Source organism: Gymnodraco acuticeps, unplaced genomic scaffold, assembly GCF_902827175.1.
Source record: "Gymnodraco acuticeps unplaced genomic scaffold, fGymAcu1.1, whole genome shotgun sequence".
In the NCBI taxonomy this organism is placed as follows: Eukaryota; Metazoa; Chordata; class Actinopteri; order Perciformes; family Bathydraconidae; genus Gymnodraco; species Gymnodraco acuticeps.
In genome coordinates this window covers 4,003,743-4,024,811 of record NW_022990981.1, presented here as the reverse complement: position 1 = coordinate 4,024,811, position 21,069 = coordinate 4,003,743, and the positions used below count along the sequence as shown (strand labels likewise).

Here is a 21,069-nt window from a genome sequence, read left to right as displayed (position 1 = left end):
ACAAAACAATTGTATTTGTATTGAGGCTGCCTCAGTAGAAAAAACGTGGTTTTTTTCAGTACACTGTATCGTATGTTCTAAAAGAGTATAGGAGTGTATATGGAGAGAGGCCATTCAACTTACACTTTGTGAATTTAAAACAGGGAATGGATTTATTTGAAAGGGACAAGGCTTCTCTTATAAAGACTGACAGCAACTTTCTTCATTAATAATGCCGTATCACTGAAGTTCTTCCTGTTAGAAACCTGTTTAAAGCACAGACTACGTTCATATTGTTCTTCAACTATTTAAGCCTAAATGAAATGAGGACTTCAAATTGTCTGAAGATGAATCTGAGACACAGGAAGGACGAATGAAGAGGGATATTGTTCTCAAATAACAAACTGTTGCCAGGACACTCACTGCAAATAGTATGTTGCTTTGTGCCTTTGCTACCCTGCCTTCATGTTACATGCATGCCACTGAGCTAACCAAGCCATTTATAAATGAGTGGGGTATACTGGCAGTGGAGCGTGCTTCCTGCTTTTAAGGAACCAAAGTTCTATAGCTCTCAGGTCCATGTATGTTTACATGATGACACTTCAGATACTATAGTGACTTTCAGAGAAAACTAAACCCTTGGGAACACAAAGACAGGAGAGTAAATCCTGCAGTGACACACAGGCACATCTTTCACTCAGAAGCAGCTATACACCTATTAGAGCGGTATCTACTAGGGATGTAACGATATATCGAATATCGCGGTAATTAAATGTCTCAATACCGTCGTGAGACTGACAAAATCTACCGCGATTTAAAAAAATATTTTTAACACAAACACAAAAGGACATCGTATTTACAGGGCTACATGTACATACCTAGAGACATTGACAAGTACCAACAGTATATTTATATCTCGCCCTGTCAATAAGCCTCACCTTCTTGGCAACAACTGTATTGTTTTTGAAGTGGTGGAGAGACAATGCACAGTTTGACCCACTGCTGCCACCCATGGCCAAAGCATATATATCTCTCCCAGCAACATCAGTACCAAGCAAGAGAGTTTTTTCCACAGCAGGGGATTTTGTAAACGCCCAAACATCCCAGCTTCTACCTGGAAATGTGGACATGCTCATATTCCTAAAAGATAACCTTGATGATGCTGAGTGAGTGAGAGAGTGAGTTAGAGTTGAGTTACTTGAAAAACTAAAGTGAAACTTGATTTATTATATTGCAGGGTCTGATTATTATATTGTTGACACTTTAAAATACTACTATCCTACTAAAATGCTGTACAAATCAGATTTATTATTTAATAAAGAAAAACAAATGCAAGTAAAAAAAAAAAAATTCACATTTAATAATAATAATAATAATGGGTTCCATTTATAAAGCACTTCATATTTGATTTCAAATCCCGAAGTGCTACAAGTAGTGAGCATGAACAGTATAAATAAACATTACACAACACGGTAGAATTATTAAAAAGCAATAAAAAAATAAAAGGGTGATAAAAAGGTGTAGGCAAAGGCTCTTTTGAAGAGATGGGTTTTGAGTCCTTTTTTAAAAGCCTCCACGGTCTGTGGTGCTCTCATTTGGTCGGGGAGAGCATTCCACAGACTTTAGTTTTCTTTATTTTTCAATATCGCGATAAATATCGTGCCGTGGACTTTTTATCGCGATATTATCGTACCGTGAGTTTTTGGTATCGTTACATCCCTAGTATTTACTGATTAATGCTATGCTTTCAGGAACAAAAATAAATGGTATTGTTTACATTTGAATATTTTATATATTATAACATTTTCTAATCCCTCACTAACACATTTGTATCTCTTAAATTATGAACATTTCTGGATATTCCTTTTGATATTCTGTCTCTCATTAGTCAAATCAACCTATCATTAAAATGATAGACTGTTCATTTCTTTGTAAGTGGGTAAACTTACAAAATTGGCAAGGGATCAAATGATTATTTCCTCCACTGTAGGTAAATGCTGGGATTTGTAATAGTAAAAATAAATATTAAGAAAAAAATACTTTAAAAATAGAATTACAAACAAACAACTAAATAAAAGAGGTATTGGTATTAAAAAGAAAGAAGAACATGCCAACTCTACATAGGCTAACATGCTACACTATAGTGTGAACATGGTAGGTCTAGCTATATTTCCTCAGACCTTGTTGTGAGCAGGAACTATTTTCTTTCTAAGAAACTGCACCTTCAAAACATATCACTGCACAAAGCAGCAGGAAGCGTCTATCTATGGACAGGAGGTTTATTGGCTCTTCAGGCACCACACACCATCAATTCCCATTACAGCATATTGGAGGTGAAGTAGACATCTTGTAGCGGTTCGACCACAGTTGCTGGGGTAACAGTCGAGTCAAACCCTACAAAAGGTGCATGCTACCGACGGGGAACAATACAGCACATGCCCCTATTAACCAGTTCAATATTTCTGTATTTTTACCCTGCTAAATTAATAAATTTGAACAAAACCACAAAACACATCTCTTTAAATGCAGACAAAATAATATATTCAATAGTTCAAATGATCAGTGAGTCCCATGTCGTAGTGTTTTAGTACTCAAAACATTTTAAAGGTCTTGGTCTTGTCTCGGTCTCGGATATATAGGACTTGAGATTTGATGTCAAGACCACAGCTGTGGCTGGGGATGTGATTGGATGTAAAACGCCCTGTTTCAAATGCAAACAATAACGTGACTTCACTGACTTACTTTTAAGCACTCAGGAGACTCCGAGTCTTTGCGCTCATGCGCCGCAATGTTTGTAAACATGGGACTGGTCTATAACCTCACCCCCCTCCTCTGCATATCAGACCCTAAAGAAACACCTTTGAGTGTAAATCTGTGTTCATGTCCTAAAACACTGCTACATTTGCCAAAGCAGCCTACTGTATCAGGCCCCGCCCTGTGAGTGTATGGAAGCACACTAACTTACACAGTTCACACTGCCGGCCCTTGAACCCGGCTGCGCAGTCGCAGAGGAACGAGTCTGCTCCGCTCACACATGTTCCCCCGTTGTGGCAAGGCACACTGCGGCAGTCCTGTTGCAGTTCTGAAAGACAACAGCTGCTATCAACATCCTCAGCACAGAATCAGTGAGGCTCTCAGGTTTCAGGCCCACTACTCCACATTATCTACAGCTGTTACACCACAACCCCCTTATGTTTACTACTTTCCTCAGTGTCTTTTAAGGTACATGTCATCATCATTGATATTTTAATGACATCCAATACACTATAATAATTTAAATGTCAAAGTAGTAGTATTCTTTTTCCAACAGGACATCCATCTGTTGTATACAGTTTAAACCACAGCAGCTGGGAGCCATTAAAGGGCAGATGTGCCACCAGAACACCTACCAGGCTTCGTTCTTAAACCTTCTTCAATCTCGAGTGCCAGGCTGATTTTGTTGGTTGTTTCTTCCATCTTCTCTAATTTAATTGGCAGGTCAGGTTCTATAAGACAAAACATTTTCTGTTATGAATCAGCGTAAAAACACGGCAAAACTTGTCTCTTTTTTTATTAAAAGAGGCAAACCCTAGAAAGGAAGCTTATTCTCTAGACTCTACTGTTATCTTGTGCTCTAGTCTAGAGCACAAGATAATATCTGTAGAACAATTTGTCCCTTGGATATAAACCATAAACCACTGCACTGGGATGCATTGATTTAAATACACTACGAAACATTATCATATGAGAATTAAAGGGAACAAAGGAAGTGTATTCCATAAGTTTTCTGACTTGTCTGGTTTCATCTAAACCCTGCTAGATAAAGTGGACAGCATGTGTCGGATAACTGGGTCTGATTCTAGTTTACACTAGGAACACCTATTTTCATCCAGACAGGCCATGCTTACGACCATAAAAGACTGACTTTAATTCTTTGAACACCCTGAGCAAAACCAGAACTTGTTGAATATGTTGGTGCGGCATGTTATTAGATGTCATGAAGCTTAGCGCAAGTTCAAGAAGGAAGACCATACCCCTGGTGTTACACGTCACTGCAAGCTCCTCTCCCATTAAGTAATCAGGGGCGGTACTCCCCAGCTAGCAATCATTGCACCTGCTAAACCCTTTAAATCTGCTCTTCCCTCTCTGTCAGTTGTCATTTCAGGTGTCAACGCACAAGCGTATGCGTCACGGTGTTCATGGTTAAGCCAAGCAGCAGCAGGGCTTTGTCCCAGCTGAGGGCTTCGTTCCAGCTCCAGGCATTTATTCATCAGCTCCGCAGTATCGCGGATTAAGCTACAGGCGGCGTTCCCCAGTCGGGTAGCGGGTCAGCCGGCCGTCCCGCAAGCCCGGACGCGGGAGGAAAAGACAAGGAAATCGGGCTCCATGGAAGTTCCTCCGGCCTAATGGGAATGGCTACTTCACGCAAACAACTGACGTACGCTTCAGTCTCTTGAGAAGGCATCACTGGCATCAGGGCCGCCTAATGCGGCGCTTCCGGCTTCACGCGGAACGGGTCCTCATCACATGCGGAGTTTTACCCATTCTGGCTTCAACTACAACCCCTCCTGCAGGCAGGCAGGGCTTAAGCTATCCCATTGAAGCTATTCCTCCTGCGCTCACTTCAACAGGCGTCAGGGTAACGTTGGCAAAAGGGTAACGTTGGCAAAGGCAGTTGCAACAAATTCACGAGATGTTTCGTATATTGTTACGACATTTGGGTCATGCAGAGTGAGATCGCTACCCCTTAAGAGAGGGGTGTGGCGTGTGCATGTGTGCGTGGGCATAGTATGAGCGAGCGGGATACATGTTTTCTAGAAATAAACGAGGCAGCAGAAAAAAGGAAGGTCTGTGATCTTGCGAAATCTATCTTGCGAAATAGGAGAGCTAAATAATGCAACGACCTCCCAAGAAGAGCTCGCCTCTCTCCAGTCTTTCCGATAAAATGGGTTATTGAACCAGAAGCGCGTGCTTCTGCCCTGGGAGACGACAGAGAGTCACCCCCCCCCCCCGTTTCCTCGACTACGGTCTGGGAGCCGACAGGAAGTTCAACACTATGCATTGCTACCTCTAGTCAGGGTTAAGGTGAGCTTCAGGCAGTGTTGGGGGTAACGTGCTACAGTATGGAGTTTCAGTAACGTATTACTTGCATTACTAATGCAGTCGGGTAATTACTCATTACAATGCTCAGTAACTAAACGCAGGTTCAAGCTTCAACACAGCGTTTCCTGAAATGAATGGCGTTTCGTAGGGCTTCTTTTCCTCAATGAACAAGTCGCTGCACATTATCCTGTTTATGACACGACCAGATACTAAATAAATTAGGAATTCACTCCCAATATTAATTTAATGATTATTGACTAAATGATCGGTTTTTCTCTTTTTCTTCTCCACTAAGAATATTCCGTTCTTGGTGCACCAACGGAGTGTCACAACTCGTTCTAATATGCAAAGGACAAACAAATGCACCTATGATGTATTTTCGATCAGATGAGATCTCTCTCCCCCATCGCGAGGGGGCGGGGCAGTTTACACACACAGCTGCTACATGCAGCGGAGCACACTGCGGAGGTGGCGGAGAGAACGTGCTCCGAGGCGTGGTTAAACTTCACCCGCTTCGATGTGGAGAATGCTCGTTGCCAAAGTGCAATAAGAGTTTATCATGTAAGGGCGTAACACGAGCACTTTGTCTAAACATTTAGCAAAAGTGCTCCACATCCAGACGGAGGAATGCACCGGGTTCCACTGTCTTTCTAGCAGCTCTGTAGCTCCATTCACGAGTAACGTTTCCACGTCAGATGTTATGTATGCTAGCAGCAACACACAGAGTAACTACATTATACAAGCTGGGTTAATGATTAGAGGTAACTGAGTATTTATTAGTTACAAGTTCAGCCTTAAGTCAAGTAGGAGAAACTACGCGTGCACCGGCTATTCGGGTAATAATATTAATAGCGTCTCTCCCCAGTTCAAATCACCCACTGCTCAGGGAGATCTCCTAATGCGTTGCCTTCACGCATCTAGCGTTCAAATACAACATTACTAAACTACAACTCCGCTCAACTGGGAAAAGAGAAGAAGAAACAAGAAGAGAGAAGAAGAAACAAGAAGAGACTCCTCCAGGAGCACAGCGTTCCTAATCATGAGGAACTACAGGCCCAGTCTCACACCGGAGTTCCTAGCCATCACATCAAGCTCATGGTATTAACGTTCCTCTAACCAACTGCGTGCATCCACATAAACGTCTTCAACGACAGTTGCTCTTCCTCACCGGGCAACCGTACTTTGCATGCGGATTCTTCGGCACGCATCATCTCCCGTTTCCTGGACGTGGCATCCGCCGGCCTCACGACGACCGTGTTTTCCCCGACTTAAGGACGTGCACTGCACATCCTCCGTTTTGGGGGGGATATCTGCATGAGATCATTCGCATAGCGGCACACTCAGATTTCCACTATTGCTACACATTTATCATCACACTTGCTGGATCTAACACTAGCGTCCCTCCATCATCCTCACTCCAGATGATAGAAGACAGTCTTAATCACTCAATCAGCTCATCAGCATCTATGACTCATCCCGGCACACTTAACGCTAATTAAGATATACTATATCATGGGTCATGTCTCAGTATTTAACTAAGTGTACGTCTTTTCTGCGTGCATCCTGCACTTCATTCATATTCTCGGGTTCATGCTCACTTGGCTCGTGGTAAGCCAGGTTACGATATTCATGCATCACCGTACTCAAGCTAACAGCTCTCGGCATTATATCGTCTACATCTCCCTCTTCACCCGGACATCGGCTCGTGCCGCCATTCAAGATCTCTTCAGTTTACCTATGGTAAATATGCATATAACTGGTGGTGGCGTCTAATAGCATATCAGAGCTTTCATTCAGACAGGTGCAGCCATTCAAGGCATATCTCCCTCCTCCCTGCAAACTTGGACGGTGGTCCTCCTCCGCCTTCATATCCCACATTCGCCCGGACATCCGTGCGTGCTGGCTATCCAAGGTCCAAACACTAAACGGTATTTATACATACAACTGGTGGTGGTCTTAGCAAGTCAGCACATTTACGTGTCACCGTGTTCATGTTTAAACACTTCATATCGTCGTGACCTTCGGGTTCGCATTGTATTGAATCCTGCCGCGCAGGGCCAGTAGGTCAGCGTCATGTTTAACCCTGTGTGTACAGGTTGCGGCCTATGGGTCAGCATTTTGTTTAACCCTGTGTGTACAGGTTGCGGCCTATGGGTCAGCATTTTGTTTAACCCTGTGTGTACAGGTTGCGGCCTATGGGTCAGCATTTAGTTTAACCCTGTGTGTACAGGTTGCGGCCTATGGGTCAGCTTTTGTTTAACCCTGTGTGTACAGGTTGCGGCCAGTGGGTCTGCATTATGTTTAAACCCTGCACGTGCAGGGCCAGTAGGTCAGCGTCATGTTTAACCCTGTGTGTACAGGTTGCGGCCTATGGGTCAGCATTTTTGTTTAACCTCGTGTGTACAGGTTGCGGCCTATTGGTCAGCTTTTGTTTAACCCTGTGTGTACAGGTTGCGGCCTATGGGTCAGCTTTTGTTTAACCCTGTGTGTACAGGTTGCGGCCTATGGGTCAGCTTTTGTTTAACCCTGTGCGTACAGGTTGCGGCCAGCGGGTCAGCGTCATGTTTAACCCTGCTCGTGCAGGTTGCGGCCGGTGGGTCAGCGTCATGTTTAACCCTGCACGTGCAGGTTGCGGCCAGTGGGTCAGCATCGTCTAATCCAACATGCAGGCGCTAAGCATGGTTGGCGTTCACATTAACCCTACAGTTATTCCGACATTCTCATCATGTCCCCGTGTTATCTCATTTCATCCACAGATCTCCTCAATCAGCCAGCAAGGTAAGAAATGCTTCACATCTCAGCACTTCCCACTTCTCTTCTCTTTGGGGGTTCATCGGAGTGGTTTTCCCCTCCCGAATGATTATCCTACAAACCGGGGCCTAATCTCCAAACATCAGTTGATTCATTGTTGTAATCTGTCAATCATAATTTTCTATACCACGTGTCCAGTAATAAACATGTATTTCATACATCACGTCTCTCCTGTTTGAAATTAAGCTTAGCGCAAGTTCAAGAAGGAAGACCATACCCCTGGTGTTACACGTCACTGCAAGCTCCTCTCCCATTAAGTAATCAGGGGCGGTACTCCCCAGCTAGCAATCATTGCACCTGCTAAACCCTTTAAATCTGCTCTTCCCTCTCTGTCAGTTGTCATTTCAGGTGTCAACGCACAACCCGCCTCCACCCCTTCGCCTCCTGTCTCCTAATTCAGGGCCAAGCTAATCCTTCTTCCTCCAGACCGAACCACTTATCACCACCACCAGTGTCTAGACCCCGGGGGGTTCATCGGAGCGGTTTTCCCCTCCCGAATGATCATCCTGCAAACCGGGGCCTAATCTCCAAACATCAGTTGATTCATTGTTGTAATCTGTCAATCATAATTTTCTATACCACGTGTCCGGTAATAAACATGTATTTCATACATCACGTCTCTCCTGTTTGAAATAGAATGATGTCAATCATTTCTGCTTGGAAGCAGTGAATTACTTTATTGGGTGCAACATTACCGTTTGGAAAAAAAACTATAAACAACAGAATTCATGTTTTAGTATTATAACTGTAACACTCTCCTTAATGTTTATTTCTACTTATTGTACTTACTGGTGCGATGTCGAACGGCTTTTCGAGGCAGGTGAGTAAACCTAGCTGTTATCTTTCCCCTTCTGTCAATGAGCTCTGTGTATCTGCAGAGGAAAAGCAAGTTGTTTAGCATGGACAGCTGGATTACCAGATGAAAGTCTTACCAATGTTCTGTTTGTGTTGTTTATTGAACGGCATACAAGGATCAAGAAGTTTCAATGTCCAGACAGACCAATGTACTGTATACACAGTGGAGGAAATCATTATTTGATCCCTTGCAGATTTTGGAAGTTTGTCCACTTACAAATAAATGAACAGTCTATAATTGTAATGGTAGGTTTATTTTAACAGAGTAAGAATATCAAAAAGAAAATCCATAAATTGACATTATATAAAAGATAAACATTTATTTGCATTTAACTGTGTGAAATAAGTATTTTATCCCCTTGCAGAACATGTGTTAGTACTTGGTGGAGAAACCCTTGTTGGACACACAGAGGTCAGGCGCTTCTTGTAGTCACCAGGTATGTGCACATCTCAGGAAGGATGTTGGTCCACTCCTCTCTGAAGATCCTCTCCAAATCCTTCAGGTTTTGAGGCTGATGCTTGGCATCTGGAAGCTTCAGCTCCCTCCACAGACTTTCTATGGGATTAAGGTCCGGAGACTGGCTAGGCCCCTCCCTCACCTAAATGTGCTTCTTCTTTAGACACTCCTGTGTTGCCTTGGCCGTATGTTCAGGGTCATTGTCCTGCTGGAAGACCCCTCCATGACCCATGTTCAGTGTCCTGGCTGAGGGAAGGAGGCTATCGGCCAAGATCTTACTTTACATGGCCCCGTCCACCCTCTCCTCGATGCAGGGAAGTGGTCCTGTCCCCTTAGCAGAGAAACACCCCCAAATCAGAATGTTTCCACCTCCATGCCTGACGGATGGTGTTCTGGGGTTATAGTCAGCATCTCTCTTCCTCCAAACATGGCGTGTCAAGTTGATGCCAAAGATCTCAATGTTGGTCTCATCTGAACACATCACCTTCTCCCAAGCCTTCTCTGAATCATTCAGAGGTTCATTGTCAAACTCCAGACGGGCCTTTCATGTTCTTCTTGAGCAGGGGGGGGGGCCTTCAGGCGCTTCAGGATTTGATCCATGATGGTGTAGTGTGTTCCCAATAGTTTTCTTGGTGCCTGTGCTCCCAGCTGCCTTGAGATCATTCACAAGTTCCTCCCGTGTAGTTCTGATCCCTCACCTTTCTCCTGATCATCAAAACCCCACAGGGCCAGATCTTGTGTGGAGCCCCAGCCCGAGGGCGACTGATGCTCATTTTGTCTTTCTTCTATTTCTGAATAATGAAACCAACAGTGGTCTCCTTCTCACCAAGCTGCTCTCTGATGGTCTTGTAGCCAGTCCCAGCCTGATGCAGGTCTACAGTCTGGTCCCTGAGGTCCTTAGACAGCTCTTTAGTCTTGCCCATGGTGGAGAGGCTGAAATCTGAGTGATTGATTCTGTGGACAGGTGTCTTTTATACAGGTAACTAGTTGATATGAGGAGTACTTTTTTAAAGGAAGAGGACTTATGTAACTGGTCTGTGGGAGCCAGAATCCTTGTTGGTTGCTCGGGGATCAAATACTTATTTCACACAATTAAAAGGCAATACATTTGTATCTCTTAAATTATGAACATTTCTGGATATTCCTTATGATATTCTGTCTCTCATTAGTCAAATCAACCTACCATTAAAATGATAGACTGTTCATTTCTTTGTAAGTGGGTAAACTTACAAACTTGGCAAGGGATCAAATGATTATTTCCTCCACTGTAGGTAAATACCTTTATGCTGGGATTTGTAAAAGTAAAAATAAATATAAAGAAAAAAAGACTTTAAAAATAGAATTACAAACAAACAACTAAATAAAAGAGGTATTGGTATTAAAAAGAAACAAAAAATAAAGAAGAAAATAAGTAATAATAAATACCATACTATCTCGGAAAGAATCAACATCTTCTAAAACAAGTTGTATGCTTCTGGCAGCCAGTCAAAATGTATTTGCAATTAGACATATGAGTGGACACACTGTGGCATTTCCTCTTTGATTTGACTGTGAGGAGACAGAAAGGAAAGGCAGAGCAAAGGACCCATAACCCCCCCCCCCCCCCTTTTTAATAACCACCTACACTCTGCGTTTACCTAGGCAGTTCCTTTGAGTTCTCTGTTTCTGTTGTGGCCCCCAGGTCCTGGGGCTGAGATGGGGGAAGTGTGTGTCCCACATGAGCCCCCTGTCCATTCCCGGCTGGCCTCTTTCTTCTCTCTGATATGTCACCTATTGGCACTGGGTCAAAGATAATCATAATAATAATAATACAAATAATAATAACTCTATTTCTACAGCACTATTCAAAACAAAGTTACAAAGCTAACATGAAACAGAAGACAAGGTCAGCAATCCCCACCCACCACGATAGCTATACAACGTTGCAACAATAAAAAAAAGAAAGTCAAATGAAATCAAACATGGATATACAGTAGAGTCAAATCAAGTAGTGGTATTATTAATGAAAGGCTTTAATAAAGAGAGTTTTAAGAAGTGATTTCAAAGAATTCTGCTAGATTCTAAATAGAGACTTTTTTTAATGACTTATTTGTTATCATATGACATTTGATAGATTCAGTGAAGCTAAATTGTATATTTATATCTATTTATATAGTTATAAATAGCTGGGCATCAACAATGTGAGAAATCATTTTCTAAACAGTTGTATCTCCTGTTTGACTAAAGCTTCCGTAAACAACATGATTTGTCTACAGATGAAAAACATTTTTGAGGAACTTCATATTATTCTGGGGAAACCTTTGATCCCCCTGCAATTGAGAAAAGGAATCAGCAGATATTTTTCTTTTGTCTCACTGACCTCTAAGGCTTCCGTACATTCATGATACTGAAAGGCTCTTTGAAAACACACCTAATTGCATGTGTTTATGTAAATGAAAGGGTTATAAACATGTTTTCACTCACAGGTAGTAAAGGCTAGGTGTTGGGGTACACTGTGGATCTGTTCCTGCGCTGTGCTTTTCACCGACGTGACAGCCACATGGTACTGCTGTCCTGGAGTCAGTTCACGCAGGGTATATGATCCCAGCTTCCCATTGGGCAGGAAGCGACTCCTCGTGTTCAACCCTCGGGTCACGTTGACCACAAAGCCATCTGGGACGTTTCTCGGGTAGCGGCTCCAGGTGATCAGTGCTGAGTTAGTGGTCACATGTGACAGGGAGAGGTTCTGTGGGGGGAGAGGCCCTGAGGGGAAAACACATGTGGATGCTCACATTTCTTCATTGATAGCAGCGAAAGTATTCTTTTTGCAACTGTTCTTTAACTTGAACTGATACTCACCTACACTGTCAGTTTGTTGTGCTGTGCTTTAAAACATTTGTCAGCTGGACTTGTATGCTGTTCAATGGTGGAAAGTAACTAAGTTACTTTACTCAAGTACTGTAGATAAGTACAATTTTGAGATACTTGTACTTTACTTGAGTATTTAGTTTTCTTCAAACTTATGCCCAATTACAGTTCAGAGGTAAATAGTCTATTTTTACTCCACTACATGTATTTAATACCTTTAGTTACTTCACAGATGTGGATGAATGATGTGAAATCTAATCAAGTGTTAAATCAGACTTTAGCTCCACCTGGAGTGAATCCACCAGCTACCCTGCAGAATACAAAGTCATTCAAACTAGCTGCACCTTTACCAGCTTTGAGAACACTTTCATGATCAATCATTATAAAACATATCATATATATTATTCTGAAATGGACCAATCTGCACAACGACTACTTTCACTGTCGCTACTTTCACTATATTTTGATGATAATACTTTTCTACTTTTCCTTGAGGAACATTTAGAATGCAGGACTTTTACTGTAACAGAGTATTCCTACACTCTGGTACTTCTACTTTTACTCAAGTACAAGATCTAAGATAATGTAATACAATACTTTAATACAGATGACTATTATTTTTTAATAGTAATGATGCAATAATTTGATGTCAGGGTTGAAACTTACAACAGATAGCAAGGTATGTTGTTATTAGGCAACAACACATTAAACTATCAGTCTATCAATGAAAAATTAACCCGCCTGTCCTCATGCTGATTGGTCACTGTCAAAGTCATTTAGACTGGCTGTCTTTGGCTTCTCTAATATCTACGCTCTGTGCTGCTGAATCTGATGTGCTGAGATGTGTGATGTATTTTTAAATGAGGAGTGATCTAACGACCAGCCGTGTTGTTATTCTTATATAGCTTTTGAATGATGATATGTAACCTACGTGTCCAGAACTGCAGGGGTCCAGCTGAGTGGCTGGTGGAGGGAAATTCATCCGGTCTGATTCCACTTTGAGTCAACACATCCACCGTGTACATCTGACCAGGGAGTAATGCACTGGAAACAGAGGGACACACACAAAATAGCACCATGGCAAACAATGCAGGATACATTATATTACCTCATAATATATACAGTATACTTCCACTTGAACTATGCTTACCTGGTTGCTATCACACTACGTTATACATACTATACTTGTAAAAAAATAAAAGTCTATTGCCTATCATTATTTTTGTAAATTTGTGTAATAATTTCTGTTTTCATCTTCATGCATGCCTCTTAATTAATATGTTGCTATGTTTGGCTCTTCACTTTTGCTGTAACATTGTAAATGTCCCCTGTGAGACGAATGAAGGTATTCTGATTCTGATTCTCATCATTCTCAAAACACTGTTTGGAGCCTCAAACGGTTAAGTAGTAGTGCACTCTGGTGGTTCAAAGGTGTATTACTCTGTTCAAAGTGCAGACCTTTAACAGCTCTGTTTAGTGGACAAGTAGGATGCTGCAGGTCTGTACAGTGAAATACAATAGGACATCAGTGTTGTTTTCAGAGGTGGAAGAAGTAATACAATATTGTACTTAAGTAAAAGTAGAAGTACTCAGATATTGTACTTAAGTAAAAGTAGAAGTACCAGAGTGTAGGAATACTCTGTTACAGTAAAAGTCCTGCATTCAAAATGTTCCTTAAGTGAAAGTAGAAAAGTAATCTCATCTAAATATAGTGAAAGTAGCGACAGTAAAAGTAGTCGTTGTGCAGATTGGTCCATTTCAGAATAATATATATGATATGTTTTATAATGATTGATCATGAAAGTGTTCTCAAAGCTGGTAAAGGTGCAGCTAGTTTGAATGACTTTGTATACTGCAGGGTAGCTGGTGGATTTACTCCAGGTGGAACTAAAGTCTGATTCAACACTTGATGCTATTGTTTATCATTATTCCGTTAGTTACTACGTAAATGCAGTGGAGTAAAAGTACAATATTTACCTCGTAGAGTAGAGTAGGAGTACAAAGTAGCATCAAATGGATATTCTCAAGTAAAGTACAAGTACCTCAAAATAGTACTTGAGTACAGTACTTGAGTAAATGTACAAAATCTAAAATGTTGCAGCACGGTGCAGGGCTGACCTGAAGGAGTGCTCCGTGCTGCTGGTGTTGAGCACGGTGGTTCGAGCCTGGCTGCCGTCTGCAGGCAGCAGAGACACCAGCACCCTGCTGACTGCTGCGTGACGAGCAGCCTGCACTAGCCAGCTCAGCCACACCTGTGAGGAGGACACGTTCCCCACCTGCAGCTGCTCCACCCGGGGGGGTCCTAGCACACAAACACACCCACTTAACATAGGAAATGCACACAGGTATGCAGACGTGCAACCCAATTTACGGAAGCCCCGGGAGGCAGGTGAAAAAAGAAAAATCCATTATTTAAGTCTGATGAAACTTTTTTTCTCCTGTGTTTATGACTTCAAGAGCAGGAACAATAAGGTTTTGCCTGGATCATCTTTCCAAGATTGTTTAATAAATGTATTTCTTGCCTGTGAAACATGGAAACAGACAAAGAGAAGGGTCAACACTTTTAAGAGAGTAGAAAATCAGCTTATTGTGGCCCGAAATTCATTTAACAACAAAACTCTCAAATTATTCTCACTATATTATCCTGAAAAAACAAAAGCACATGTGCCATTTTCAAAGATGAAAAAAAGGAAAAATTATACATTTATATTATGTATTTTAACCTGACAAAACAAGGGGCAAATTGAAGGTTATCCTCCATCGAACCCCCTTTTTACCTGTAGATAAGTCATAAATGCAGGAAAGGTGAAAAGCATTTAGATCAGACGTCTTGAATGGATCTTCTGGCCTCTCGGGCTTCCGTACAAATTCATGGGAATACTCAGAGAAACACTCTCCAGATGCTTCTCTCACTACAACAGGAATAAGAGTGTGCTCACTGGTGCGTATCAGAGCCGTGGCTGGTTGGCTGTTGTCGTTGCTGTTGGTGTTGCGTTTGATGGAGAAGGTGGAGATGTTGTACAGCAGGCCGGGCAGTAGGCCTCTCATGATGTGGGACGACTGCTGCCTCTCCAGCGTGTCTGTTTTTGGATTACTCCAGCCCAGCGGAGCATACGTGACCACGAAGCCGCTGATCAGGCTGTGATCCGGCTCGGGCTGATCCCAGCGTAGCTCCACCTCGTTCTCCTCCACGCGCAGCACATGGAGACCAGAGGGAGGCAACAGGTCTGGGAACAGTGGCAACCTTACATGTCAAATTCATACATTAAATCATTACATAGTTGTCAAGTGTTTGCATCTCACATCTATTATATTACATAAGCATTTTATTTAATTTCACTGCACAGCATTTCATTTAACATTCTATTTTTAGCTCATCTTATTCTATTTGACATTGCATTTAGTTAACTTCTTCTGCATCACTTGCACACCATTCTCTTGCACTATTTTATTTCTACTCTGTTTCTTCATGCCCTATTTGTGATTGTTTTGATGAGCTTTGATGTCATATACTGTATGTGTTGCCTTGTTGGAGGAGCCTGGGACTTTTCATTGCCACAAGTACACTGTAGCTGTGCATATGGCAATAAAGCCTTTGAACTTTGCAATAGAGAAGATGCTGGGGTGACAAATAAACACAACATTGTTGAACTGGAGCACTTCTGTGTGACTCTTTCTGACCTTTCTCACAGTCTTTGCCTGTGTGTCCCACTCTGCACACACAGTTGTAGTTCCCTCTCTTGTCACTCCTGCAGAGGCCACGGTTTCCACAAGGTTGCAGTACACATGGGTTCTCCACTTGGGGGTGTCAAAGACAAGCATTAAGTACAACACAGTTCATGTGATAACTGCAGTCAATGTGAATGAGCTTTTAACATCATTAAATCAGTGCAAAGACACTTACACATCTGGCACTGGTCTCCAAAGAAGCCGTCTTTGCACACACACAAATAATTCCGTCTGTACCCCCGGCACACGCCTCCATTCAGACAGGGATTGGACTCACACCCGTGCTGCTCTGCACACAGATGTTTACACTAGAGTTTTATTGCTGTCTGTATGTTAGTATAGAAGCTCTACAAGAGGAGACAATGGGCCCCTGGGCACAGACAGGCAGAGGCCCCACCACATTTCCTACGATAAGCAAGTCGCAGCCTTTATAGGTGTTGAGACGCTTTTTTATGTTGGCATGCGTTTCTTTGTGGTCTTTACTCATCACTACTCTATGTGTTTTTGTCTCTGTGGTTGTTTTGTGTCTGTTTGTCATCGTTTTAGTATTCTTCTTGTTCTTTTTTGTTGTCTATGGTTATAGAACCCCCTTTTTGAAGTCGCTTTGTGGTTTCTCTGTAGCTGTTTTGCATCTCTTTGTAGTCTTTTATATTTCTTTGTGGTCATTTGGAGTGTCTTCCTGGTACGTGTCTTTTGATGGTAAATGCAGGAGGGAACCTGACATTTGGGGATCTGTGCCCTGAGGGCCGTTCAGTAATCCTCCCATAGTAACATCTTAAAGGAACACTTTACCTATTTCACAGTTGTGGCCTTTGAAGCCTTGAGAACAGTGACACAGGTAGGAGCCAGGCTGGTCTTCACATGTCCCCCCGTGCTCGCAGGGCCCCGACAGGCATTCATTTATATCTTCAGGGAGATGATACACACAGACAAGGTAACTATATCATGTAAATGTGCCGATGTATTAAATATCAGAAGACTTTGATCAGGCTTTACCTGTCTGACAGCGGTTTCCACTGAAGCCCTCATCACACTCACACTGGTAGGAGCCCACCTGGTTCCCACATGTACCGCCATTAAGACAAGGCTGTGAGAGGCATTCATTGATCTCTGTGATGATGGGAAATCAGTATTAAACCAAACTGATTTATTTTCAGTTTAAACCAGTTATTTCTACAGTTTCAAATATAGTTAAGGTTACACTAATATGATTAGTATCATACTATATTTATAATATACAAAAGTATTCATATATATATATATTTCTAGAATTAGACTTCAGTGGTGGCTCAGTAGGATTGTTTCCAGCTTGTGTAAATATAATATTTCTAATAACAACAAAACAAGTTTACAAGTCAAATGTCCAAAAAGCTTGAATAAAAAAAAAAAATCTTATTTAATTATTGTTTGTTGTAATTTAGCCATAAACAACAACATTATTATTATTTGTATCTGATATCATGTCATATTGGATTCGTAAAAATGTATTTATATTAACAAAACGGATTAGATATTGTCACGACAGATATTGAAGCTTTATTCAAAACCTTATTAGATGCTTCAAATGTAAAAAAAATGATATGATCCCTTAGATTTGGAAAATAAATGTATAACTGGAATCTTCTTTATTCAGACTTTCAGGGATCATTTAATGATGTTTTTTGTTCAGTGTGTGTATCCATGTGTGGGTGTGTGTTACAGACCCTCACAGATGGGGGGCTGGCTCCAGTCTCCCTGAATACCACAGATGCTCTGGGTGGCTCTGGGCACGGAGGTGAAGCCTGAGTGGCACATGTACACAGCCATGGAGCCCGGTGTTGTTGAGGAGAACTGAACCTCTGCGTGCTTCACCGGTGGAGGCAGCCCACAGCCCAGCTCTGAAATCAATACACACATGTTGATAATGTCCAATGGCTGCATAGTGACACAAGCTCACACGCTCTGTCTGGGGCTTAAAGGAGCTCTCCCAATACACACTAACAGCAACAGAGGTGTTTTCCATCCAGGCTCTCTGTTTCTGTCCTCCTAAAATAATCTCGGCATGCAGTGAGAGCGCGTAGACATGAATCATCAGGCCGCACTTTATATAGATTATGCAGCCGTTCTATATCTGTAAATGTGAGGCCTCTAGTGCAGCAACACTGCTAAAATTATCTGCAAAAGGAAAAGCAGTATCTATATACCCAACCCACCAATAACCATGTACATACTTCAGCATCAGTGAGATTTGGACATTACGAAGTGGTGACACACAATCTGCTCACCTGCGCTGGTCTGTACTGAGCTCCTGTTTATTTCACAGTGCCTGCCACCAAAGTGTTCAGTGCATTCACATTTGTACTTTCCTATGTAGTGGAAACATGTCCCCCCATTCAGACAGGGGCTGGAGGCACAGGGGTCTGGCTTCCCTGCAAGAAAACATACAATGAGAAAGAATTGTTATTAATAATTGTAATTTGCATAGCACCTTTCTTGCAAAAAGCAGCCCTACGTGCTTTACCAGACATTACAACCAGGTGTTCAATTGGGCCGGGGCTGTCCATGAGACCACGCTCTGACTATACTTAAGGTCGATGTGTTGTCTTTACTTTCAAATAGCAGATCTCTGTGACCGGATCTAGTTATTCGGCTTAGTGAGCGTGTGTCTCTGTTTGGAGCTGCAGCTCCTCCGTGTAAAGAGTCTGCAGCGGGGTGTGTGTGTGGTGTGTGTGTGTGTGTGTGTGTGTGTGTGTGTGTGTGTGTGTGTGTGTGTGTGTGTGTGTGTGTGTGTGTGTGTGTGTGTGTGTGCAGCGGAACCACCCGACCCGTCCTGTAACACAGAGCCCGTTTCCTCCACCATGCTAAATGTATGTGTGTGCATAATTAATTTAATTCCTTACATTTATTATAGCGCTTTTCCAGATGCTCAAAGCGCTTGCTCGGGGCTCGCCTAGCATAGGGCCCGGCTAGCATAGAGCTAAAGAGTTATGATGGGTCATAATATCACAGAACTTGGTGATGATTCAATCGTTTACAGTGAGATTTACTCACATACTTTTTGCCATACTCGCGCAGCCTACAAATTAACTGAGATTTCCACACAAATGTTTTTTAGAGAAATGTTGATTTAAAAAAGCAATTTGAAGGTTGGATATTTGTAAACCTTTTTTTGTGTATATATTAATGATTTAAGATGTAAATGAATTCCAGTTTCTTTGTAGTACTTTCTATTTGTATTGTGTTATTTGGTGGCATCAATGTGTGCATTTGATACACATAATGGAGCAGTTGCTTTAGGGCCTCATATAGCCCTTGAGGTCAAATCATGAGATCCTCGACCACAACAAAAGACATCAACAAGTGCATTTTGCATAATAGGTGACCTTTAAAGCAACAACACTAATATAATTACTTTTCTGTTAAATTATAGGAGGGCCTTGCTAGCTTAGTGTTTACAGTGCACACCATGGAAGCATTCTGAATCAACTGTAAGTTTTATTATGAAACCTGGCAAACTCCTGACTAAACATAGTCACATTTTGGTGATGTTACTAAGGTGACCTTAAAATAGGATGGTTCATAAAATCACTCTTCTCTCAGATGTATAACGTGTGTCTCACTCTATTTGTATTATCACCATATTATCAGCATTCAAAGTACTGCTGTTGTCTGGTGGTTAGATTGCTTGCCATGCATTTCAACCTAAAAAGCTTTGGCACAACTTTGCTAGACTCTTTTTTTTGTATTGACTACCAAATGTTTTATTGTTACGTGAGGGTGGCACTCACCCACTTCACAATGTTTCCCAGTGAATCTGTAAGGACACACACATCTGTAGCTCCCTGCTTCCTCCTTGCAGGAGCCTCCGTTGCGGCAGGGAGCAGAAGCACAGGTATTGAGTCTGACTGGAAAGAGACAGGGAAGACAAACGGGAATCCTTGAAGCAGAAAAACGTCTCTAGCTTTTAATCACTCAAAATGAATCTGTTGGAGTAGATTGCAATTCAAGTCAAAATACAGGAAAATAGCTCAGTAGTCAAGTAGGATTGATCATTGTAATATTTTAAGAAGCATTGTGGGTAATGACATTTTCCCTCATGCATTAAAACCAGTTGTTTAAAGTAACTAAGTACAATTATTGAGTACTGTAATTTAAAATGTTGAGGAACTTGTACTTTACTCAAGTACTTAAATGTTTTCCTACTTGGTACTTTTACCCCACTACGTTTGTTAAGTACCTTTAGTTACTTTGCACATTTCGATTAATAATTAGAAATATAATCAACACTTAAATAACTTGAGTTCCACCTGGAGTAAATCCACAAGCTACCCTGCAGTATACAAAGTCCTTCAAACTAGCTGCACCTTTACCAGCTTTGAGAACACTTTCATGATCAATCATTATAAAACATATCATATATATTATTCTGAAATGGACCAATCTGCACAACGACTACTTTTACTTTTGGCACTTAAAGTATATCTCGCGAATACCTTTGTACTGTAACTTGAGTAACATTTTGAATGCAGTAAATGTACTTGTTTTCCTACACTCTGGCACTTCTACCTTTACTTAAGTAATTTACTTAAGTTTCTTTGTACTTCTCCTACCTCTGGTTAAAGCTGGGTTTGAGTAATGTTTTGAAAAAGGCACGTCATCAGATCATGTGGTGTTACTTTTCTGCGGTTTTATCAATGATGCTACCTTTCTCACAGTGCTTCCCCCAGTATCCGTATTTGCACTCGCAGGTGTAGCCTCCATCCCGCTCGTAGCAGTATCCTCCATTCAGACACGGGGAGGAGTCACAGACCGATCGGGGCTGTACTGAAAAACATAACGAGACTTGACTGTGTTCCATTGCACTGGGAAATGTTAAAACCACTTTTTTTCAAGCATGTAACTTTGATGGAATAAAGAATTGTTATTTTCTGTCTGGATCAAATACAAAATGTCCTCATAGCACTTAGCAACAGCATGAATGATGTAAAAATAGTAAACTGAAAGTGTGAAACCAGCTGCTAATGCAGTGACATATAAGTGCCTGAGGCTCTTACCATAGGGGTAGAAGTCCTTATGATCCAGCTCTGCTGCACTGGTCTGACATGTGCACAGGTAGGCTCCTCCATACTCCAAACAGGGACCTCCATCAGGACACGTCCTGCTGTGGCTGCACGGCGTCTGAGTTACTTCTGGGAGGAAGGCATTGTGAATGACAGCTTCACAATTTCTAATTTCTGAACAGTGACTCACTTTTTCAGAGAAAAGATTTCAAAGAAACTCTGAGATTTTAGTGGAATTGTTTTTGTCAAGTAAGCATATGGCTTCTATCT

General features: G+C 41.8%; 1 protein-coding gene across 3 annotated transcripts in view; it reads right to left on the bottom strand.

The window, feature by feature from the left end:
- The window catches only part of sned1 (sushi, nidogen and EGF-like domains 1), a 49,859-nt gene that overhangs the window by 11,061 nt on the left and 17,729 nt on the right, over positions 1 to 21,069 (bottom strand). For 2 of the 3 annotated variants that reach the window (XM_034235632.1, XM_034235629.1), the window contains exons 12-28: positions 20,794 to 20,928; positions 20,444 to 20,563; positions 19,528 to 19,644; positions 18,025 to 18,168; positions 17,464 to 17,637; positions 16,757 to 16,870; positions 16,553 to 16,666; positions 15,936 to 16,049; positions 15,713 to 15,829; positions 14,971 to 15,258; positions 14,150 to 14,333; positions 12,963 to 13,075; positions 11,648 to 11,926; positions 10,822 to 10,963; positions 8,662 to 8,744; positions 3,369 to 3,464; positions 2,945 to 3,061 (exon numbers count right to left, since the gene is read on the bottom strand). In XM_034235632.1, coding sequence (XP_034091523.1) covers positions 2,945 to 3,061; positions 3,369 to 3,464; positions 8,662 to 8,744; positions 10,822 to 10,963; positions 11,648 to 11,926; positions 12,963 to 13,075; positions 14,150 to 14,333; positions 14,971 to 15,258; positions 15,713 to 15,829; positions 15,936 to 16,049; positions 16,553 to 16,666; positions 16,757 to 16,870; positions 17,464 to 17,637; positions 18,025 to 18,168; positions 19,528 to 19,644; positions 20,444 to 20,563; positions 20,794 to 20,928 — 2,451 coding nt within the window. The remainder of the gene's footprint in view (positions 1 to 2,944; positions 3,062 to 3,368; positions 3,465 to 8,661; positions 8,745 to 10,821; positions 10,964 to 11,647; positions 11,927 to 12,962; positions 13,076 to 14,149; positions 14,334 to 14,970; positions 15,259 to 15,712; positions 15,830 to 15,935; positions 16,050 to 16,552; positions 16,667 to 16,756; positions 16,871 to 17,463; positions 17,638 to 18,024; positions 18,169 to 19,527; positions 19,645 to 20,443; positions 20,564 to 20,793; positions 20,929 to 21,069) is intronic. The other variant, XM_034235630.1, reaches the window with a different exon arrangement.